At 36.8% G+C, this 24,322-nt stretch overlaps 1 protein-coding gene across 1 annotated transcript in view; it reads right to left on the reverse strand.

Annotated features, from left to right (window-relative positions):
• SUCLG2 (succinate-CoA ligase GDP-forming subunit beta) overlaps positions 1 to 24,322 on the reverse strand; it is a 138,390-nt gene that overhangs the window by 50,656 nt on the left and 63,412 nt on the right. Inside the window, exons 5-9 of the mRNA XM_074879096.1 lie at positions 18,640 to 18,792; positions 17,567 to 17,656; positions 15,087 to 15,183; positions 9,208 to 9,369; positions 7,565 to 7,707 (exon numbers count right to left, since the gene is read on the reverse strand). Coding sequence (XP_074735197.1) covers positions 7,565 to 7,707; positions 9,208 to 9,369; positions 15,087 to 15,183; positions 17,567 to 17,656; positions 18,640 to 18,792 — 645 coding nt within the window. The remainder of the gene's footprint in view (positions 1 to 7,564; positions 7,708 to 9,207; positions 9,370 to 15,086; positions 15,184 to 17,566; positions 17,657 to 18,639; positions 18,793 to 24,322) is intronic.

The raw sequence follows: 24,322 nt of genomic DNA on the forward strand, positions 1-24,322 counted from the left end.
ACTGGGCAGATTACCCAAGTTAACTGAAGGTTTCCTTCACCTTTTTTTGTGTCTGGTTCCTCTTTCAACCCTTGAATCTTTTGTCTATTTCAAATAAGAGAAAAGGATGGTCTCTCCCTATGTGTTTACACACCCCCAAAGCAAAAGGGGCTCTCTACGTGGTATGAGGAGATAATATTACAATGACTTAGTAGAATCCAGCTTCCAAAAATCTATGTGGTATACTTTAATGATTGATTAGACATCATCTTACACAAACGTAAAAATTGCAGCACAACACCAACAGGTTTATTGATTATGACTTTCTTTTTTAAAATTTAGTATTTCACTTCTACAAAACCAATGCTGAGGACAAAACTGCCAGTAGGATAGGGCTCTGTAATAAGCAGGAAAGGAACAGTGATAACTTCTATCATTTCCATAGCACTTAATTTCTTTAACGGACTATATAATTTTTGATCAGTGTTGAGAGCAGTCATCTACGGTAGATGAGTATTATAACCCACAGTTCACACAGAGGGGGAAAGACAGAGCAGTCAAAGCCTGAACTTTCAAAAGCATCCACTAAATTCAAGTGCCACTGTTTTCAGATACCCAGCTGGAGCTATAAAGGGCTATGCAGAGGTGTGAACACTGGACTACCAGTTAGCGCTCGTGGAACGGTATACCATAACACACAGATATTTGTCACTACAGTAACTTCAGTTACAGCTTTTAGAGTACTCAAAACAGAATATGATGCTTGACCCTCTTGTGTGAATCAGAAAAAACACACAAAGACTTTTCATGCTGTGTGAAGAACAGCTGGGCAATGAAGTGTGTAAAGGGTGCATGATATTTGAATGAGAAAGCAAAAAGATTTTTAATGACTATATAAGAATAGGGTTCCTCTACATTATCTGAAATGACATACAATCTGACAATTCAAACAAATCCAGTGCTAACACTCGTATTATATGTCCATAACTGAATGCTATTTACATTTAGTTTTTTTCTTCAACATTACACACACACTGACACAGGCTGCATAGGTTATCTAGTCCTACTGAATTATTGTTATTGCAACACTGAGAAATCTGCTACTGACAAAGAGTCCATTATATGCAGAAAATTCATGACAAACTATTTGCAACCAGCCTATGCTCTAACTAAGGTAAGGCTGACTATCACAGCAATTGCGGCCATTTTAGTTTTTATATTTTTGAAACCTCTACACACTATTTTTTATTTATGACTTTTAAAAATTAATAGTTCCCTTCCCACTTTCCAAAGCACCCTTCTCTCACTCTACACAAAACTTCCAGGACTAGCAGCAATAATAACCATTCTCATCAATGGGCAAAGACAGCCCCAGAAGAAAACCAAACGAGTTGGTTCTTGTTTCTGGATGTTGCCTTTGAAGTTCTCTTTCCCTTAGTCAAGGCAGACTTGATAGCCTTGACCGATTGGCATGTCTAATACTGCAACAGACATTCTGCAGATCCCATTAAATAGCTGTGCAAACTGCCCGCACTCACGACTTGGCTGCCAACATTATTTTTATTTTTATTTGATGTGATTAATGTCTCAGTGCCCAGTCCTGGATCAGAAATGCCATGTGCCAACATCTCCCTCTTCTTCTTCCACTCTCTTTTCTCCCAGACTGTTTGAAACAATGCCTCAGTGGGCAGGACACAGGGAATAATTGGTTGGGAACAGAACAGGCACCTGGCAACTCCTAAGAAGCTTATCTTCCAACCCCCCTTTTCAGCTTAGGCTTGTAACACAACAGTCAGACACTAGGTACAGACTCATTGGATAAGACAGACTTTTGCAGAACTTCCAGGACAAAACCCTCAACTATATAGTCAAGCCTAGATAGAAACCCTAAACAAAAGAGCCTTTTCCCCCTAAAACTGGGAGCAGGTCCTTGTTTGAAGTTGCACAGTGAGAGCAAACAGTCCAGTAACACACCGATATCATCACCACACTTCAAACTGACTGAATGTTTGCAGACTTTCTGAACTGTCTTAACTGAACTAGCTCACCCAATTCTGAATTAATTCACCCAAAATAAAGACCAAATAAATTATACAAGGCAACCTTTCTTTTATTTCTGGTATCAGAAATTTTTCCTCTTGGTATAACGTTATCCCTTCTGTTGCCACATAATGGACTGCAATGTTAGGAAAACGTAACACTAAAAAACCCTCAAGCCACAAGGATAAAACGGCAATAAAAATGTCTTCTATAATAAGGATGGATAAACTGTATTACTTTCACACCAAGCAGAGCTGGAATATAAGTGAATTGCAAAATTATGATTATGATACCCTCTTTCAGAATTCTGTTCACTCTCTCAGATGCTTGGAAAATAAAAGCCTCAAGACCTCTGTTTCACGTGCAACTTAATGGTGAGACACATCAGTGCCATTACTTTTCCCATCACTGAGGTGGACAGAGAGATGCATCTGACATAAGCAAACAGGCGAAGCAAAGTGACAGGAATAAGAATGCCTATTCCATATTAATAAAACAATAATTTGAATTTGGACTAAAGAATAGCTAAAGGAAAAAAAAAACAAATGAAGTTTTGTGTGTGTTTGATATTAATTATTCCTTGGATATGAGTTAACAGATGTCAATATGGAATATTTTTCCAGAAAGATGTTTGTCAATCTGTCAATAGTATTTTGCTTAAATGACAAGCAAACACTTGTTAACATCAATTGATTTGATAAGTCTTTAGTCGTATCATCAATGACAGATTTAAAAAAAGGTTGTCAAAGGAGCTTTAGGGGGAAAAGGAGAACAAGATCAACAAACAGTTTTGGCCTTTAACTGCCCGCAGTGAGACTTTCTAATAGGAGTCAACTGTTAAGTTCAGGACTAGAGCCAGTCAATGGTAAAACAAACCTGCTTAGAGCTTAGTTTGTTTTACTCATACTTCTGTAGTTTAGCTTCTGTTCAGGAGAAAGAACAACAAAGGAAAGGGATCATGTATAACCAAAAGCCTGAGGAAAGTCTTTGTAGTACTTCGTCTGGGTCACATCTCAAGTACACGTACCATTTATGTCAGTGTTAATGGGCAACTCCCCTACACCAGTAACCTATACAGTATTACCTTTATTTTATCAGGATGGCATGGGAGAAAAAGGTAGAGGATGTGACTTACTTCAGGTTGTACGTAAGATGCTTCTGGCCTTTGCCTAATTGTAGTCACTAAATACATCTCACCAAGAGCCTAGTCATTATGGGCTCTCGTATTCACTAGGGTCTTCAAAAACATGATTCAGCCAGCCCAACATCTGAAACTTTATGTTGACTCTCTCTGCAATGTGTACAAAAAAGCTGAGAGAAAAACCCGCAGGAATTTAGGAGTGTCAGATACGTGTGACAATTCTAGGCCAAAGGAGAGGGCAGAGATGGCAACCAAGCTTCAGTGCCTCGAACAGCAGATTTATTGACAAGACTGTTTTACTCAGCTTTAGCCTTTTCAAAACCTTGTTGAATCCTACAAACAGTCATCAGACACTAAATATAACGGTCCAGGACTTCAGTGTGAATAAAAACGAGCACCTGTTGAGCTTGGTAAGGATGTGAGAGTACTCAAAGATGAGGACTTCAGTGAGGATGGCTGAAACAGCACTTCATGCAGGGAAGAGGCAGGCATCACTCAGAACCTCTGAAATATTGAAGGAAACAACCTCTTCTACTTGACTGTGGGACAAAGAGGAGCAATGAAGCTCCTGCAGTGCCTCCCAGCAGCTTGAACACCCAGAATCAAGCCATACTCCCCTTTCGTGTTATGACCTGAAAAGAGGGAAGACGGTTCATTTTCTGCCAAAGCAGACGCACAGCACAAACTCATAGAAACAAGACAGGTAGGAAGGAGGGGGCAGAGGGGAGAGTCTGGAATTTAGATAGTGAAAAGAAAGGAATTCAGAACCATTGCACTGACCCGTCTGACCTAGGAAGTATTGGATATGGCAGACTGCAAACAAGACCAGCAGAGTATGAAAGGGTCACTGACTCCAGAGACAGCATTTCCATCCAAAAGTCAGTGGGTAACCTTTTGCAACAAAAAATACATATTTCTTTTTTTTTTTAAGCATTATAGACACTGACAACAGCCAGATTAAGCCAGCAGCAAACCAGTCAAGATCTTCATTTTTCTCAAAAACAATATCCCCTGCTTCACTAAATCAAATCATGGCATACCTGTATTTTTTTGCTTTAATACAAAATAGACATTTTAAAGACAACTAAAGAGAGAGAAAGACATCTATTTCAAAGTTTCCTTCCGGAAGATTTCTTCTCTTGCAATGTCCTTAACACTACCAGTGTCACATTTCAGTATAAGTAAAAGTGCTGCTCCAGATTACAGGCCTCCAGACTTTTTTTTTGTTTGCTTGTTTGTGTAGTCTTCCTCAGAGGCTCAATGCTGTTTGGAGACATTTACAACAATTAACTATCCCTCAAGTTCCCAGAAGCAAATTTTTATCTTCTCAAACAAGGTAGGAAACAGGTTAAAGGTTACAGAGAAATGACTGACCAGATACAAACTGTGAATGCTGCATTAGCCACAGTGACTCTTGGGACTGAAAGCCTACTATTAGTTAAGAAAAGAGAGGATTCATTCAATTACCTTACTCTGTATTAGTGAGCTAATGGACACGGTGTATGAGGAGAGGAAATAACAGACATTTACTATCTTTTCTGAACAGAATGAAATAAAACATTAAATACTTATTTTTTAATAGCTATTAAATTATATTAATATTCAACTGCAGAGCAGTAAGAAAAACAAGTGCTTTGATGTTAGGCTGATATAACTGCCAGGGCTGCCACAGTCTCCTATTATGTACTGGGATATCAGCATATTTTCCCTAATCCTAATTTAATCTCATACATATTCTTCATCAGTTACCCTTAAGAGAAGTTTTTCACCTGATGTCACGTGGAACTGAAACAGTATTGCTGATGGTCACAGTGACATTTTAAGCAAAATCAGTCAAATTGAAAGGGTTGACAAGAAACAGTTCTGAAGTGACTCAAACTTGGCAAGCCTCTCAGGGATAAGAACTGTGTGGTATGACTGGCAATGTGCAGGGCTAGGCTCAAAATAACTTAAAAATGGGTGACAGCATTAAATCTCAATAAAAACACAATGTCAGTGGCCAACAATGCTGTCACTTATGTATGTGCATCCAAGTTTGCTATGGACGACAATCCTTGGAGCAGAGAGCTTTCAGAAGCACCCTCTTCTCCCTGCACCACAAAATAACAGAGCATAGTGGGACTGTAAGCAGCCATCCTCCCTTTTTTTCCTGGAGTGCAATAAAGAGAACAGGCAAAAGAGAAATGCAATGGACCTGTTCTGTGATTCTTCCTGTGAATGAAGAAAAGATCAGAAAAGCCATTCAAAAGGAAGAGAGGAGGCAACAAATTAATGAAGAATGAGTTGTGCTGCATTTAGGCTAAAGCCTTCTGCATCTTCAGCCAAAGTCATGAATGGCACGGCCATAGCTGTGCATAGACACAAGCATAAATGACTATTTCAGGTCCTTTCCACACTACCTTCTACTTTGCCCCGCTGTCTCAATTAGCATAGCTTCACTAGCCCTGGTGTAAGCAGCTAGTGTTAAGCAGTAATATATAAGCAGAATATATAACAGAATAATGCATTTACAAGTCAAATGTTGCGCATGCAGGTGTTATATAGCTGAGAGCTACTGAAATGCCTTTTTTGTTTTAAAATTGTTTAAACTCAGTAAGTTTCATCACCAAAATAATACCTGCTGTTTGTGCTGTAGCAGACAGAAGAACCTATTTAGCCTAGTGATAATCATCAGCTAAATTGTGTATCTAAGACTTTACTGCACCTGCTTCTCCACCACTAACACAAGTTTCAGAACTAAATTACATCTCAGCCAAACCTTGATCATCATACAAAGCACACACTGCAGAACAACTCAAACATGCACAAACAAATCTTCCTGTAATGTCCTGAGAATAGCTAAAACTCACAGAAATGAAGACAAACATAACAATGTCTACTAGCATCAGAAATGAAGGAAACTATCAGATTTTCTAGCACAAATCTCAAGTCCCATCCTTCTTCCTTCTGCCCCAGGCAAGATATCTTGCTTCTCTACTTCTCCAGGTCTGTGCTCTTTAGGCATGTTAATGACTTGAAGCTTGTAAGATCGCTAAGTAGAAGATGACAATCAGTTCTCTTCCTGTGGGTCTTGGGAAGAACATAAACCTAGACTTCTACAAACAAAAGGTCAGCAGGACGCAGGTCTATGGGAGTGCAAAAAGATCCAGGAAGAATGTTTTAAATATTGCAGGTACAGTTGAGCTGTCAAGGTACTACATGCCTTAAAAACATGCAAGGAGAGTTACAACTGCAAAGATCTTACAGTATGAAGTTGACCTTTGCTTATTTTGTACTGTAAATTTTCTTCTGGATTTTGCCTTGAAATTTTGCTGCGAACAATATCCACATCTATTTGAAAAGTCACAACATTTCATCATTTACTGCTGCACAGGGTATACAATTACAGCGACACAATTTTCACAGGAAGGTGGTATTTAGAGGAGCGAATATCACGGACACAATGAACGTGAGGAAAATGGATGAAAGCGCAGAAAAAGAGAGATAAAGAAGATAAAGCCAGATCCACAAAAAGAAGGAAAATGTTGAAATCGGCACTTCAGCAGAGATGCTTAGGTGCAGGAGATGGAAAAGATGATCAAAGCCCTTTGACAGATTTTCATTTGTAAAAACGTCTACAGCAACTTAAGTTCTGGCTACACACAAAAGCATAACTGCATTGGCAGGGTTGGCCAGCTGGCACTGCTCCAATGCCTACGCCTGATCAATATTCTCTCAGTAGATATTCTACTTCTGTCTGCAAAGGGGACCAATGACCTCAGCATGCTAACATGCATCTCTAGAAATAACTCCAACTCAATACACACAGACTAATATCTTCTCCTGTTGTTCAAAAAGAAAAGAGCAACTGCACCTCCATCTGCAAAAGGAAGTGTTAGAACGTACTAGGCTACGATTCCAGCCTGTGAATGTTAATTAAACACAGACTATCCTGCAGTGCAGAATCAGTTATTTTAGAAACCTCAAGCTTAAAAGAGTACAAATCAGCCTTTAGAATTAGCTATTTGCTTAATTCCCATTTTCCTTCTCACTCCACTGTGGCACTATACTGTTAGGAATGATATTTTAAGTAACTAAATCACCTCACAAATTCCACTGGAGAAGCCAGATGTTTAAAGTTCAGCACTGCAATGCCCAGCATTACCACATCTGTATTTCTGTGCTGAAGTGCCTTGAGAAAGTACCCATTCAAGACTGACCAGCAAACCTGAGTGTGGACCAGGAACTGAAAAGTCAGTCCAGGGGCTCACAGCAAAATAATTTCCTGCCCCCAGACCACCCCTTTAGTAACTCATCCTCAGTGTTCACACCATTATCTGTATTTTTAAGCATCCTATTCATAGTCCTGTAACACAGCTGTATTGCTGCACTGGGAAGCTTCTGCTCCAAACCTAACTTTTTTACCTTTGGATCAGCAGTCAGCAGCTTGAATGCTTGATATACTTGTGCTTCTTTCACACCTCCACCGAGATCCAAGAAGTTGGCTGGCTTTCCACCATTTAAGGATATTATATCACATGTTGCCATTGCAAGTCCAGCTCCATTGACTGTAATTGTAAACATCAAGTGCTTATATTTCACATAAAAGTATGTAAGATTTGTGAAAAGTCTCAAAACGTACCAGCACAACCACATAACACAGCTCAAAATGTTACATAAATATCTATTTCTAAATAGGTCAGTACCTATTCAAGGCTATCCACTGCAAAAATAATTCAAAATCTGGTGCATACGCACCAACATTTAGGTTTCTTTATAACTGTATCAATTTTAGGACTTAGAAGTGCACCTTTCCTTAAGCTTGTATGAGCACTGGAATGGTAATTGTGGAAATGCAAAAACTTCTGATTTAAAAAAAAAGAGACACACAAAAACTTCTGGGAATAGCGATCACATCACAGGATGTGAAGGACAAACTGACTCCTTCAGCTCCCCTCCCATCATTCTGATAGCAGTAGATGATGCCTTGTGTTACTGTAAAACAGACAACTAAATTTTGGGGACAGATATCAGATGCTCCTGCAACTGCCTTTTATTTTGCGTTTGCACCAGTCTAGAAGCATTCCCATGGGCATGAACATCCTTTAAACTAGGAAAAGTAAATGAGAATTATTTGTCCCCGGTAAGTTGCTCCTGCTGGACAAAGTAAGGGTTCTGTGTCATCTGTAATTCAACAGTGATATCTATGACTAAAAAAATACTGTAGCATTGACAATCATTGTTTGGGTTTTGGGGGGTTTTGGGGTTTGTTTGTTTGTTTCTTTAAATTGAGATTAAAGTCTCACTGTCACTTACTAAATCAACTGCAACACACTATCAGTATCTTCTAGATTTGTGGTTAGACTACACATCTAAGCAATGTAAATGTTGGACATTTTCTCACCAAGCTGAGACAAAATGACTAATTCAATTAGATTCATAATAAAATGTTGTACTGGCTAAAAGAATTTGTACAAAATGAAAATTCTTTCGAGCATAGCTGACTTTTTTACTTATCTCTTCTAAGCACAAGAGTAATTTCTGTTCTCCAGAAACTTCAGGAAAACAAAACACTGGTATTTTCCTTTCAACAACCAAGCAGCTTCTTTAGCAGCTTTCCTTAAAGGGAAATGGAGTTCAATATTCAATTGTAAGTGGGAATATCATGTTTTTACACACATACTTTTGCAGTGTCTTTTAAGTAACACAGTCTCATTTTTGAAAGTTAATGATAGAATTTTGATGACACTTCTTGTTTTGTTTTAATTACTGGAAAGACCAATTGCATCAACTTAAAAATTCCCAATGTAGAAACCCCACAGGCTTCTCCCTTAGCCTGCCTTCTCTCTGACACCACATGTGCCCTGCCTGTCTGCTGTGCCTTTCATCACAGTTTCAACACAATTTTAGTTTCATTCCTGCAAGAACTTGTGGAAGGACAGACAACCTCAGCAAAATAAACTGAAATACTGTCAAGGGTGGATTGAATGTCAGAATGTAAACAAAGTCTATACACTGAACAAGTATGAATTTGTCTTCAAATGTCTTGTGGATTTATTTGTTCTTACCAAAGCAAGCAATATTTCCATCCAGTCCTATGTATTTTAAGTCATATTTGGCAGCTTCATTCTCTATAGGCTCATTTTCAGACTTGTCATCCATGGCAAATATTTCTTTTTGCCTAAATTCTGCATTGTCATCAAAGTTTATCTTGGCATCAAAACAAACAACTAAAAAAAAAAAACAAACCACAACATATAGGTGTTTAGAGAGATTACACTTAGTTAGAGCTTCTGAAATATTACAACTTCTACAGCAGGGAGGGGGAGAAGGTTGCTTAGGGACTGATGCCGCTTCCAACATATGATCAGCTGAAGTTCTACCATTGAGTCCAGTAGAGAGGGCAAGTCTTCCTTAAATCCTGCATTGAGAAAAGGTACAGCAAGCATCTCCATACTACACAGTCACATGCGCTTGTCACAGGATGATCTCCTGTGTTTGCTTTAAACAAAATTCGCGTAAGTTATGAAAGCAGTTTTTATGATCTGGACAGGAGGTCTGGAGTAATTTTGTAATATTTTGAAAGTATGACAGATATAACAGGTAACAGATTAGCAATCCAAAACAATGTTTGGTAATATGCATTCATTTATAGTTGACCAACACAAAATGCTTTTCTTAATCATATTTTTAATTTATAATGTTATTAGCTATACACACATTATTTCCTTAAATACCTGAATTAAAACAACTTTAAGCCAATGTAGGTTAAAAATGATCAAAAGATGACTTTAAAATAAAGAAAATTTAAAAATAAATACAAAACTTCTCATCAATGTCATCATCTGCTAAGAAGTAGCTAAACCTGACTATATTAAATAATAGATACAAAAGAATAGCTAGTAGACATAATATTCACATAAAACTACCAGTAACAGAAATGCATGTAGAGTGAACTGGTTGTTTGCCTATTGACTGACTCATTATTTCTATGGGTTTGCACAGGCAAATACCTCATTAGATTAAAATGTTCTAAGTAAATGTAAGACTACATACTTACCATTTCACTATTTAAGCAATTTGAGTTGTACTATATCCAGATTATAATTACTGACAAGTATAATTGACTTCTCCATGCAAACCAGTCAGATTTAAGTGCCTTTAAATGCTGCATCGAGAAGAATCTAATAGTTTTTCTTTCAGCTGTGTTTTGATTCATATTGCCATTGAAACACACGCATGGTATGTGCACACATGCTCATTAGCATTGTGCACACCTCTGCAATTAGAGGTCAATTACAATTAAAAAGACAATTTTTAGTCTTTGATATAGATACCCATCAATTAAAATAACTTATCACACAATCTTTTTTGGTGGACAAGTACTTCTCTCTCTCTCTCTTATCAAAATATGTAATTGTTTAACCTAGGAGAAAATATCTAAGCAAACAGCAAACAAAACATTTATAGAAACAGGAGCATCTCAATTGTATGTCTTGATTTGCATTGGATTTTGTTGGTTTGGTTTTTTGATGTTGCTGGGGGTTTTTGTTGGTTTGTTTTGTTTTGTTTTTTAATACATTTGATTTGCAACCAATACTAGATTAAATTAAAACAGGATCAAATTTCATTTCAGAAAACTATTTCTGCAGTTTCAGAAAACTATTCATGAGTGTTTGTGTATAATAAATCTCTCTTGGAAGAGCCTAGCTCTTACCCGGTCAACCATCACGTGGGAATCCGCCAAAAGGAGAAATGTCTGAAGTTCATAATATGCTTCTACTGCACTAGAACTGATTTAATTTTTTAACAATGAACTAAGACCTGCACCATTTTTCTTCTTCAAGCCTTTAGTTTCTTAAATTGCTAAAACAACTCAAAGCTAGAGTAAAACTACAGTTTCAGAGCTCTGTTTACCTTAGACATGAACATGCTCAATGTCACATTAATAGAATCTCATTTCTACAGAACATTCATCTTTAACAAAGGACATGCTGTACAAAGTAGCAGGAAAAACACCTATTAATATTTATCAAACCATTTTCACCATCAAAAGCACATTGTTACATGCATGATAGATTATACAAATGAATTTTTCTTCTAAACAAATATCAAAGAAAGACCCAACACTTATATTCATGGAGTACTTCTGTTTTTGCTAGCAGTGTAGGATTTTTGTCATCTGCCAATTCAACAGCTTACACTGAGACCAAACAAAACAAAAAACCCCAAAGAAATTGGCAGTTACAGGCTTCTGACCCAATAGTGCTAACAAAGAATTTGCTACAAAATTAAACAAAAGGAAATACGTACGACAAAGTATTTTCTAATGGAAATTAACACAAGTGAAAAACACAAAACACAGCAAGAAATAAATCCATCTTAACTGTTACTTTGACAGGAGTAACAGTCTTCTTACAGAGACTTATATTTTATTATTAGAAATAACTCCATTAAGCTACTCAAATGTTCTTCCATTTGTTTTGTCTTTATTCTTCTTTAAGACATTTCAGATGGAGAAACTGCTAGTAAAAAAGAAATAAGCACAGGAAGACTTCTGTGTATGTCTGCTAGTAAGATGGCTTTCACAGCTTGAAACCCACTCTGTTTCTGCTCCTCAGCTTCCTGGATGTGAAACACATGGGGAAAAACCTTGGAGAAAACAGCATTAAAACTCCTACCATTCCTCAAATTAAGCCCTCCTCACTAAATACGCACAGCCATTCCAGAAAAGCTGAGTTAGTAACTTAGTCAAATCTGTTCATTTTCTCCACAGTGCCATCTCATAGAACTCCAGCAAGGATGCAAAGTTAGTACCACCATGGACCTTTTAGGACCACCAGTTTTGTTTCCTCTCATTTCCAACTGTCCTCTCCTTCACTTGGCCCTGCTTGTCTGCCAATTTCTCCTCTGTTGGTACCCAGCCAAATACGTCTTGAGCACTGCCATGATGTCCCTATTCTGTTACCCAACAGTGCTGTCTCTGCCCTTCTTTGTCTACACACACATCTACAGCGTCCGCTCACTAACACCCAAGATGTACTTAAAGGTCTTCCCCGCAGGATTACATGGCTGAGATGATGTAGTACTGAACTGGAGATTTTGTCCTTTGCTTTGCCAAAATAACAGAATAATAAAGTGCTTCAATACTAGTCATCTGAATTAGTTTTGACCCAACAAGTGTGAATACTAGAACATCCTAGTCCTGGCACAAATAGCTCACCTCAAGCTCATTTCTCTGCCTGATAGACGGCAAGTGTCACGGATGTCCCAATTTCTGACATTTTACTGAGCAAAAGGACTACTGGGTACCTTTCACACTGCCTTGTAGTGTTAAGGTATCTTGGTCAATTATTCTATGAAAAAAATTATTTCAACTTTTGAGGAAGGAAATTTTGGGTTTACAGTATCGGTGGTCTTGAACTCACAAAATAAACCTGGTAAGTACATCAGTCACAGCAGACAAACATACCAATGAATTTGTTTTGAAGTGAACATCGTAATCCACAGGAAAGTTCCAGCAGTTTTTGTTGCACCTATTTTAAAGTTCCCATTCATCTTCAGAAGTGTCATCTGTTGCACACTGCTAGAACTTGAAAAAATCCAGGCCATTCATTTTACAAGGCCCTATTTCATTGTTCTGCTTTAACTTCACTGTGCAGCACACAATGGAACTGTCCTTCTCACCTCATTCCCAACTGGTTATAATGAGGCCAATGGATCTACTTAGATGGCGGGGAAAAACAACAGTCTATAGGGTTCTGAAGGCAAATTTTCCATTTCCATTTAAAATACGGCCTACAATAGAACTACACTGGTCAACAGCAGGGCTTCTTGTTTCTCTCCCCCAGTACACATTTCACAAATTCCATAAGAACCAATGGAGCTAAAGTAGTTGCTAAGAATTTGACTTACATTTATTAAGCTAAATGAGGTTTACAATGCAGAAAATATTGATTCAATGTACACGTTATTATGGTACTTCAAATGAGCTGGAAATCTGAGCACACAATGCTGTGAAAGATTCTCAAAAGAGTTAAAGCATTGGGTGGAAATTATTTTCATGGGGTAAACTATCCAGAGTGCTAAAGGATTCTGGTGGCAAAAACACCAAAACAACCCCAACCAAGCAGGAATTGGAAAAAAGGTCTGCTCTCAAAGCAGAATTCATACATTTAAGTCATAAATATGTTTTTCTAGCTTGGTTTAACCTGAAAACAGTTCATTTTGAAAAAAAAAAAAAAAAAAAGATGACCTATTTGATCATTTTTATCATTGTCTCTGAATTTAATAGACAAGATATTCCTTTTTGTATTTGTTTTTAAAATGTCACTTTACAATGGGGCATTTTACTGTCCCAGGGCCTATTTTATAACAAAGAGCACCATCTTTTAAGATGTGTTAACAAAACAGGGTGGGGCAGGATTTATTTTACATCTTTTAGAGCTTTTCAGAGTTCATTACCAGCAGAACTTTCCCTTTAAGTTGTGGACAATTATCCGCCTATTCTTTTGCATTTGATTTTTAATAAAAAGGGAAAACAAGGTTGGACAATTGGAAGAGACTGCATAGTTTCTAGCCCCAGTTCAGCTTCTGAATTCCTAATCAACTGAGCCAAAAATATGGATTTTTAGTGAAAAGCTGTTTATTTTACAAACTAGCTGTGGGCACATAAAAAGTATTTTTAAAATGCTATTTCTTTCAATTGGTACTGACTCTATAAGGAACTCATGTTCTTAACTGACATAGGCAGTGATCTCTTTCCAAAAGTTTCCAGAACACCAACTAAGCATCCACATTCTTAATGTCTGTTGAAATGGCTAAAAGCTTTCTCTTTCCATTTTCTAATTTCCACTTTAACCTGTAGGCATATCTTACGAAGCTGGTAAAAAGCTGGAGTTGTCTTTCTTGACAAACATTGATAAAGAATACTCAAAACACACTCACCAGCACTTCCCAATGTCAAAGACCTCTCTCAAATCACAAAATGATACTGTAGGTAGGGCCTCTACTAGGAAGTCACTAGTGCTTGTGAACACTTTGACACTGCCTTTGACACTGAAGTCTCAGCCAGCTCCCCTTGAGCTCCACAACTTCTCATGTTTATCCATTTAAATCAAAGACAAGAAGTAAAAAGGGAGGGGGCATGAATACCATAAAATATTGGCATTAGAAATGAATGCATGGGTAAAAATGCTCTGTCAGCAGATGAAACAGCGAGGTGATAACTATGAACCACCTGGATCAGCACTACTCTATTTCAATATACCACAGGCATCTTCAGTTCCTCCTCCCTTCGCCTTTGTCCAAATTAGTTGGACAAAAATGACAAATGGAAGGAAAGTTTTCAGCTGGAAAACCAACTACTAGAATTATGTGAAAGCTAACCCAGCTCCTTATTTTTACCCTGTACCTTCTTAGCCCTGTATTCATGGTGGAAGCAGATCGATTACCCTTCTTCTTCCCAAAGGATGTAGCTAAGTGTCAGTTCCAGCCGGAATTTTTCCTGTGCTCTAGTAGGTTGCAGAGACACCTACTTATAATTTTAACTTACCCATATGTTTACAAATGTAAAATAATAAGTTTCTTTCTGCACAATCTTAGTAATTCTAGCAGCATTAACAGAAAAAAAACCACCCCAACCAAAAAAAACTTCAAACCAAAACCAAGAAAAACCCAACTTCATACAAAGAGCAGAAGAGCAGAAAATGTTGCTGTTTCTCATCAAGCATAACATGTAGAAGCCAATACTTCCAGTATTTGGATGAAATAACAAAAGGTATTGAAATGTAAAATCTGCCATGGGAATATTTATGAATGTTGCTGAAATTACATTACAAAATGAAATTAATGCAAAGCTGCTGCTACAGCCTTCTATGCAATTTAATTTATAGTTTGCATAAATAAAGAATTATAATGCATTCATTTGTTTCCTTCAATTTCTTACCTTGCCCTTCTGGAGTTTCACCAAAGGGATTCACTTCAACTTGAGTGGCATCAATTTTCAAGAAAAGATTATACAGCTTCTTAATTTGATCTGCTGCCTAAATTTGATCAAGCGATTTACAATTACCACACAGAAAAATAAAAGTTAATGTTTTCAAGGCAAAGGTAAAACACTATTGATTATTTTTAATGTATTAAATCGCACACTAGCTCTAGATAATTACTGCTTTTATTTCTGCATTCTTAATCATATTTACATAGTATCTAAAACAGCTATAATGTAGCATTATGATACTGCATAACATTCAGTAAATGTGCATTTAAAGACTACACGAACTGGAAATTTTCTACAAAGTAAACAGCATGATTACTATGACAATTTTAATTTGAAAAGTGACTAACAGTTCATAATGACATATTCTCTGGTATGCAGAGATCAAAGTTGCATTCATGTTAATCAGTCTAAATTCAGAAACCATAAAGCAGTATGTGCACATAAGTGACTTCAGAAAAAAATACATTTCTCCTTCCTACATCAGTCTGAAATGTTTTCTTGAAGAAATTATGTCAGAAGCATGCTTGTTTACTCTTTACAAGATACTCTTACTTGTTCCTTGTTGTTCCTCACCATCTATCTCTGTGACTGCTTCTGCGGCCAAAAGTATTGTGACTGATTACTGACTTCCAAGTCTTTTGTTCTTATATCATTCTTCCATTAATAGAACAACTTAAACAGCAGCAACATGAACGTGCATTAAAAAAATCCCTTTGGTTCATTACACACCGACAACCTATTAGCTGAAATAAGTTTGCAGATGAAGAAGTGCACTAATAAAGAACCATTCAAATCTGTTCCTTCATTACCGATCAGTTAACTGAAGTACACAAACTAAAAATATTTGGGATCTCTCCTAATAAGCAAAGTGAATGAGAATAAAAAAAAACAGAAGTCAGCTTTCTCCCACAAGGCCATTCATAAGAAAGAAAACATGACAAGTGGAAAGACTCAACCTGCACTTCATCAGGAGGAACATGGTGAGGGATGTTCCTACCACCCTCCACTCAGAGCTGACACAGCTGCACCTGGAATGCTGTGTCCGGCTTTGGGACCAACACATCAAGACTCTTTAAAGAGTTACAGCTCGGAAGCAACATACAAATTGCTTATGGAGTCTTCCCTGCTCAGAAGTCATCAGCTGAAGCATTCTCAGTGGTTTTGACTTTAAAAAAATTATCGGTTACAAATCTGCACCCAGCAAGGCAGCAGTTTGCTCCACATGAACACTCTGGTTGACAAACTATCCTAATGCTACATGGGTAAGGCTATCAACAGTGATGCTAGGGAGGAAGTCCCACCGTGTAACCCCACATTGATTCTGGGCAAACTGAAAAGCTGTTGTTGTCCTAGCACACTGTTGTAATTTTAATAGATCATCAGAATTGCTTAACTTTTATTAAGGGCTGCTCTTTCAGCACCTCTCTGAATAAGGCAGATTAATGTCAACATTTCTCTTTCTCAAGGTCTACAAGTAGTGAGCCTGTTCAAGGCAAAGCATAAAATCCTAATCTAGAAACAGTGAATGTATAAGTAAATACTAGGTTTGTCTGGATAAAAACTATGTCCCTATGCTTCAGTAAATTCCTTTGAGTTGATAGCACATGGAAAGAAAAGCATTCACTGCAGCATTATTTAAATGTATTGTTGAAAAGTCCATATATTGCTGTTAATTATTAAGTACCAGAACTCTTCAAGGGTTGAAAGGTTCTACATAATCATTCCTCCTCATTAGATATACAGCTAAATCTTCAAATGTGTGTTAATCAACTTAATGATTATGCTTTTGTTAATTGCACAGTTGGGATAGAAAATAATTAAAACTGCTGAATTAAAAAGAAAGGAACTCTACAAAAATGACAGTTTGATACTATGGAAAAAAAAAACAGGCAAAAGTAGCTTAAACAAGCTTTCACTGCTCTGCAAAATGATTCATAAAAGCAAAATATCTTGCATATTTGTGTACAATATGGAATTCCAATATATAGAGAAAAGAGATACACAAGCTGGCAGCCTTTTGGTTTTGAGTTGAAGATAGAGGAAAAAAAAAAGGCTCCAATTACACAGAGAGATACACTTTTACTTCTTCCCATATTCAGGGCCAAATTTTCAAAAAAAAAGCTCTACCCAAGTAATTCACTGAGCTCCAATGGAATCCCAATCAAATCAAAAGAATCCCACCTAGTGTAACAGAATGCTGTCATCAATTGCTTCAAAGACCAGGAGCTTTCACTTTGGAACAGTAAGGACCTTATTCAAATTGCTAAAGCCTGATGACAATTATGTAGGTGCAATTTAGTATTTAAAATGTCAAAATGGTCCTGATCTAATGGACACTTAGCTTTTCATGCTTATTTGGAAAGCATTTATTGTATAGCTGGGCTAAAAAGTCTTTAGTAAAAAATGAGGGAGTAGAGTCAAGTTACCTGCTGTTGCAAAGGTCCTTTGAATCCCAAATTTTTTGCCATCTGCAATGCCTGATGATCCTTTATGCCTTCAAAAATATCTATTTCCTCCTGTAACAATAACATGCATACATATAACTAAATATTCAATCTGAATGGAGATTTATAGCTTCAAAAGGAAAACACTTAGTATACATTTGCAAATTAGTAATTAAAGCATGGCTGTTTGCCAAAGCTCTCTGAGACTGAGGCTATAGCAGCTGCCTATAGGGTATGTTATAATTACCACACAACTATGAAACAGTCCTTCCAAAAAATATATAATTCTTCAGGGTGGCATGCTGACAAGACAATGTGACACCAGTTTTCACTTTTAATTACTGTACAGATGGCGTTGACGAATATTTAGTCTGTTAATTCTTATGACATCTTCTGGAATATTTTCAAGTCAATGGGTGTCACTGCCCAGTAACACTGTGAAGTTTATATAATTTAAAAATGCACATAAAATATTTTTACAATTTTTTAAATAATTATACTTGATTGTACCCATTTTTTCCCAGATGAATAGCTTGTCTACTCCTTATCACGCCACAGTAACATAAAAAATATTTAAATGCAGTCATTGTTAAGAAAGCAATTACAACAGTTGTATTTCAGATGTAAAAGTCATCCAGGTACAAAGAAATAATTAACAACTCTGTCAATTAGAAAAAAACAACCACAGAAACAATGACTGTATTGGTACCGACCCACTTGTGAAAAGACTGCGTACCTTCCAGAAAGTGAAAATCACTCATAAAACATTTCAGTTAAGTTTAACATGTAACAGCCAGATGTAAGTTCTTTTTCTAATCAAGCTGGAGACACAAACACTAACATAATCAGATGTTAAACATGCTTCATTCATCTACTAGATGACAGGTCTGATCCCCTATCTGGTGAAACACATTTTTGTGGTTTGTATTGTCTTCTTTCCATACATGGAAGAAGGAAAAATGGAAAGAGAAAGGAGAGTGGGGGGGTGGGGTGGAAATTATATTATTTTGGATACCTAACAAGGAAAACTTTAGTGTAAAATATTATTTTAATACCTTAAAGATAAGTTCTGGGCTAGTAACTGCAACTTCTTCTATGTCAACACCACCCTGTGGACTGCCAACCATAACAGGTCCATTGCAGGCTCGGTCCATCAAAATTGCGAAGTATGTTTCCCTGGAAATATTCAGTGCTTCTGCAACCATCACCTAAAAATGAATATAGGGAAAGAAAAAAAAAAAAAAAAACAGAAATAGTTCTGACTGGTACATCTAGCTGGTGAAGCAGAGAACATTGTGGCTCATGTTTTCTGCATTGCCTTAAAATGCAGCAGCTTGATACTTGCTAGCCTGAAAAGAAACGTTTGTTTCACTGCTTTTTCAAGATACCACAACCCAGTGATCTTTTCCCAAGAAATCCTCTCTCCCTAAGTAAGAGACTCCTCTGATGCTGCTGTTCTCACTGGGGCATGTAACAACCAGTATAAACCAGGAACATCTAATTCTTGGAGTTTTTCCAAGAAGAGAATCAGAGCTGCTGCTGTGTCCATAAAGGGAACCTCCGTATTACCTTTTTACTCCCAACAAGCACTTTAACATGCTACCCCCAGAAAAAGATGAGTCACAAGGGACTACAGTTTGCAAACCACACTGATGTAAGAGAGGGTACGTTGCCTTTCAGATGCATCTTGTCAGTAGTGCTGTTCCTCACCAGTAAAGCCTCAGGTTTATCTCCCTCATTCTGACAGAAGACCATCCTACACTTATAATCTCAGTGTTGAATTCTCGTCCTGCTGAAGTATTTCCTAAGGAAATAGGTTTGCAGATAATTCTGCCATCCAGTTTTTTACTTTCAGTTTGGAGAGACACGCATATGTGTGACCTTCAAATACTAGCACAACCTAGAAACACGGAAATTTATTTTTCCAAAGAGCTACTAATTTCTATTTATTACTATAAACTACAGAGCCCTTTCTTACCAGTATCTTACGGATACTTCAGCACAGAACAAAAAAGATTATTCAAATACTACATGTCCAGAATCTACAAGTACTCACAATAAAATTGGGGGGGAAATGGCCCATACAAATTCTTTGTTACATTTTTTTCTCTCCTCCCAAAAACATGCCAAAGTTCTTTCCATTTCAGTATTACAATAACTGCACCTTCCTCTTCATTTGAACTGTCAATTTTTGCAATAGTTCAACAATAGCTATTGAAGCAATTTCAGAGATTAAGTAGTTTTACACTTGACAAAGGACTCACAGAACTATGTTTTGATGCAAGAATACTAAATTCCCCCAAATGTTCTTCATTTTAAGAAGGAAAAAATCTGCATATGATCATTACTAATTGTTCCTTATGATCATAACAGGTGCCATAATCTCAGGTGCAAAGACTGTAGTTCTGCTCTGCACTACAGTTTTGCTTTTCAACCTGGAAGTTGAGCAGCCTCCTCTGCAATTTAATTAGCACTATAGCTTCTCCTTACAACAATCAATTATATTCTTCCTCAGCAGAGCTACTATTTCCTGTCTTTCAATGGAAGCAGTAGAAATAAGAAAATCACTTCCCTAAAATTAATATAATTAAGAAGGATTCCGTAGCAATGTCTTTTGAACACGGTCTGTTTACAAAGCGACAGTCTGGAACAATGATTGTAGACAAAGATCATCACTCTGAATGAAACATAAGGTGAAATTCATTCTATCAGTCACCAGTTCAAACTCTTCAGATGCGAGAGGTGTGTATACACGTGCGGTCTTAAAACTCTGCCTACCTGGCAAGATGTATTCCATCAAATAAGTATTCCTGGGGTTTTCATAGTTCAAGGACTATGAACAAGAAAGATGCACTATACTTTCACCCAAGTCACTTTTTTGACATTCTATTCCGGAGTACGTAAGAAAGAAGGTATGTACCTTCTGCCTGGCTGCACATCTTAACAGAACAGAAAAAAAAGTAAGAGACAAGCAATTAAATAAAGCCCTCTGTGCTCAGAATGGAAGGAAAGATGCTATTTCTTTATGGGGTTTTTTGACTTGGAAGAAATTTGCTGTATAGTAATTTTGTTTCCTTCTACTTTTATCTTGCTTTATTCATAGAACATGGGGCAATGTAAAGGAATAGTTCAAATAAGCAACTGCTCAAAAGCTACAGAAAGCTAGGGTGAAGGAGACAACTAAGAATGTAGAAAACTACTGTACTACTTCAAAGCATCTGCCCATTTTAGGCTACTATAAAGGGATGCTAAAAGCCAACTTCAGAAACATAGCTCAGCTACCTGCCAAGGCTTGTCAAATTAACAAGCAAAGATATGGAAAGCATCACTCATTTGCTACTATTAAGTCTTTTTACCTGCACGCATGTTTTCACCTTCTTACATATCTTGCATCAACGTATCTGAAAAATGTGAGTTAATTGCTTTAGACATAGGTCAAATAAAACCAACTGGTCCTACTGGACCTTGTGTGAGCTTTCTCACAGTTTCCACAGTGCTCAGGATCAGGGTCAGACTTAGGATGGGAATCCACTCAACGACTCTTGAGAAATATATTTATGAGCACAGCAGGTGGAACTTACATTATTAAATCAGGTATCTTTAACTGCTATTTCCAACCCAGGTGATTGTCCTCACTATTGCTAATTAACCATGTCAACATTGTCAAATACGTCTCTGTCTTAATTCACAAAAACTATTGAGAGTCCAGCTACTTTGTGGTAGGCAAGCTTACTGTAGAGTAAAAATTGTCAGACTGTGCAACATCTCTCATTTCTCCCAACAAAAACCAGTTACTTTCCTTCACCATCCTCCCTGTATGATGCAGAGCAAAGCCAGGGAAATTGGTGTTCAAGGTCTTTAAGTATTTTATGTTAAATTCTACCTATCATTCACCTGACAAATCTAACGCAAACACATTAATGAACAGTTAAGAGTAGTGAAATTGAATCTACAGACTGTTGACTCTTCTCACATTTTGTCTGTTTTGCTTATGATAAAGAACGTGAAGCATCATTATCTGTTTACCACATCAAGTTTATATTTAAAATGTCCTGAGGAAAAAACAGTTTTCTTTAAAACTTCCTGACAACTTCAAGTTTTCCTTCTTAAAAACAAATCATAACCTGAAGTTTAACTCACACATCTGATTTCATGAGGGTAACTATAACAGCTCTTTTATACGGAATCAAATATTCAAAATGTTAATTCTGTTATTGCTTGGAGAGAAAACACAGGTAGCAAATTCTCAGGTTGTCATGATAAGAGAAGAATGTCTTCTCAGATAACCAGGCTCTCCAAATTCCAAGCTGCCATAAGAGGATTCTATGTAAACTCACAAAATAGCTTCCAAGTTACAAAGGAACTGAGGAGACTGCTATTTATCTAAGAATAACATTTAAATCATGCTTTAAATTCTGTAGTAGGTGCACAAGCTGAGAAAGAAAGCTGAAAACTCCATTTTCTGTTCCATAATTATTCTAATTCTAGAAAATGTCTATCTTTTATTCCTTCCTTACAAATACACGTAAAAGACTTCCACTCTTTGACTTGACACTAGCTCATTGATAGCCTCACATAAAGTGACTTAATAACTATTTTCCTTCTGAAAAAAAATTACCAAAATGTTTTAAAACATGAGTTCACTCAAACTTCCCAAAACACCAAGAAGTTTAAAAAAACAAAAACCTATAAACATGCCTTTTTTTTAATTCCTGAACTGTGATTTTCTTTAAGTACATGTACACACACATATTCTTATGTACACATACAGGGAAAGCATATGCCTTGAAATAGAACAAAAATGCCAGCTATTAAGTCTCAACTTCCCACTGCTCTTAGCAAGCTCGAAGAGTCTGCCTGGCATTTTCTGTGCACTGTATTAAATTACATCCTAGACTTAACTTTTCATCATGTTACTGTAGTTTGCCCCTTGATGAAAATGTCAGTATTTGACATTGCAGTCCTGATACTACAAACCTGAATGCTTCAACTCCTTTAACTACTTTGAAGATCTCTGAGTGAGCTAAGTTTGGAAAACATAAACACTTTTAAAAGACATTAATTTTTCTGGGAAATGGTCTTTTAATGACCTAGATGCATAATTTTAAACATGCTTTCTTCACTATCTAATAAGCAATGGCGAAAACATTAGCGTACCATTGGCCAAACTGTTACATAATTAATTTAAAACAGGATGTATGCTCTTACCATAAATTAGCAAGAATCAAGATCTCAACACCAAAAATATAAAACATACTATTACAGTGTTACGTATGTGCGTGATGAAGATATAAATTGGCCTAGGGCTTTTAAAAGCCAACTCTATAATCAGAATGGAAGTCTGTGACAATAGATGATCAGCTTCTCCCAGTGAAAAGCATCACACTGGTTTATCATACATTAATATTAAAATACCTGCAAGCTGTGTCCTGAAAAGCTTCCGTGTAACTCTATAGCAAAGGAAAAATGCAGAGTCTATCAAGCTATATACTTTTCTGTACCACCAAAACAAATATTCAAAGTTCAGTAGTGCAAACTTCACCTTAAACTTCACATATGCCCTAGCTGCTTACTCTTGCACATTGTTTATTCATACAAGCAAGGTGTGGACGAGGAGGAAAGCAATTACAAGTTAAGTCTTCTATAGCTATTCTATACATGGTACAAAAGTCATCTTAATATAAATCCTTTGAATAATCCACTTCGAAAACTCCAACACCCATACCTTTCTTTCATTTATATCAATTTCAAAGAAAATCAGAAGTTTCTTTTTCAGAACTGAGTATCTAAATCAACGAACAGACTTGCACTCAGACAAAAGAGTGAAATTTCCTGTATTGATGTATTCAAAATAGGGCAACTAGGGCAAAAGAATAAAACCAAAGAATTTACAAAAGAAAGCTGCTTTTACAATACAAATTTTTCAAAGCAGAGTGCCTTAATAGGGGAAATGTATATCCTTTTTTAATATTCTTAGTATTATCATGATCTCTGACAGACATGCCTTAATGGTAATACTGTTCCTTCTTTTTAATATCTAGTATTTCTTTCTACAAAACAACTATGAGGAGTGATGCTAATCTGCTCTCCTTGCTCCCCAAGAGAAGAACCACCTGAGCACCTTCCTCCAGCCCTCATTAAACAGTATCTTTCCAAACAGGTGTTCCCCTTCTATGCTAATATACCAAGCTGTTCACAATATATTAAAAGTGAACTGCAGCTCTTTTCAGCTCATGCCAAATTATCTCCTGGCATCAAACAGAGTATGGCTCTTGACTACATACCTGTATGAAGATCCTTGCTCAGTAACACAAAGCAAGAGATAAAAATATATATAATAGATAGGCAAGGATTTCCTGACTTAGAGAATTTTGCTAATGTAAAGGAGAATCTTGCTGAAGGGCTATCTATGCTTCTTTCATTTAGGCCAATTATTTAGAGCAATACATTTATGCTGAAGTGAATCTTGGCACCTTGCAGCATACACCATCATAGGTAAGTGAATGACCACGTATTAGCTGAACCACTACCATGACCTCATTTTACTCTGTATCCACAACAAGTTAGGAAGAATCTACTTTTAGACACCTTTTTTAAATTGAGATCATTCTTATGCAAACCTTTCAATACTTAAAGGGGGCTTATAAAAAAGATGAGGACAAACTTTTTAATGGGGCCTGTTGCGGTAGGACAAGGCGTAATGGTTTTAAACTAAAAGAGGGTAGAATCAGACTACAT

This window comes from Strix uralensis, chromosome 10 (assembly GCF_047716275.1).
Source record: "Strix uralensis isolate ZFMK-TIS-50842 chromosome 10, bStrUra1, whole genome shotgun sequence".
Taxonomy (NCBI): Eukaryota; Metazoa; Chordata; class Aves; order Strigiformes; family Strigidae; genus Strix; species Strix uralensis.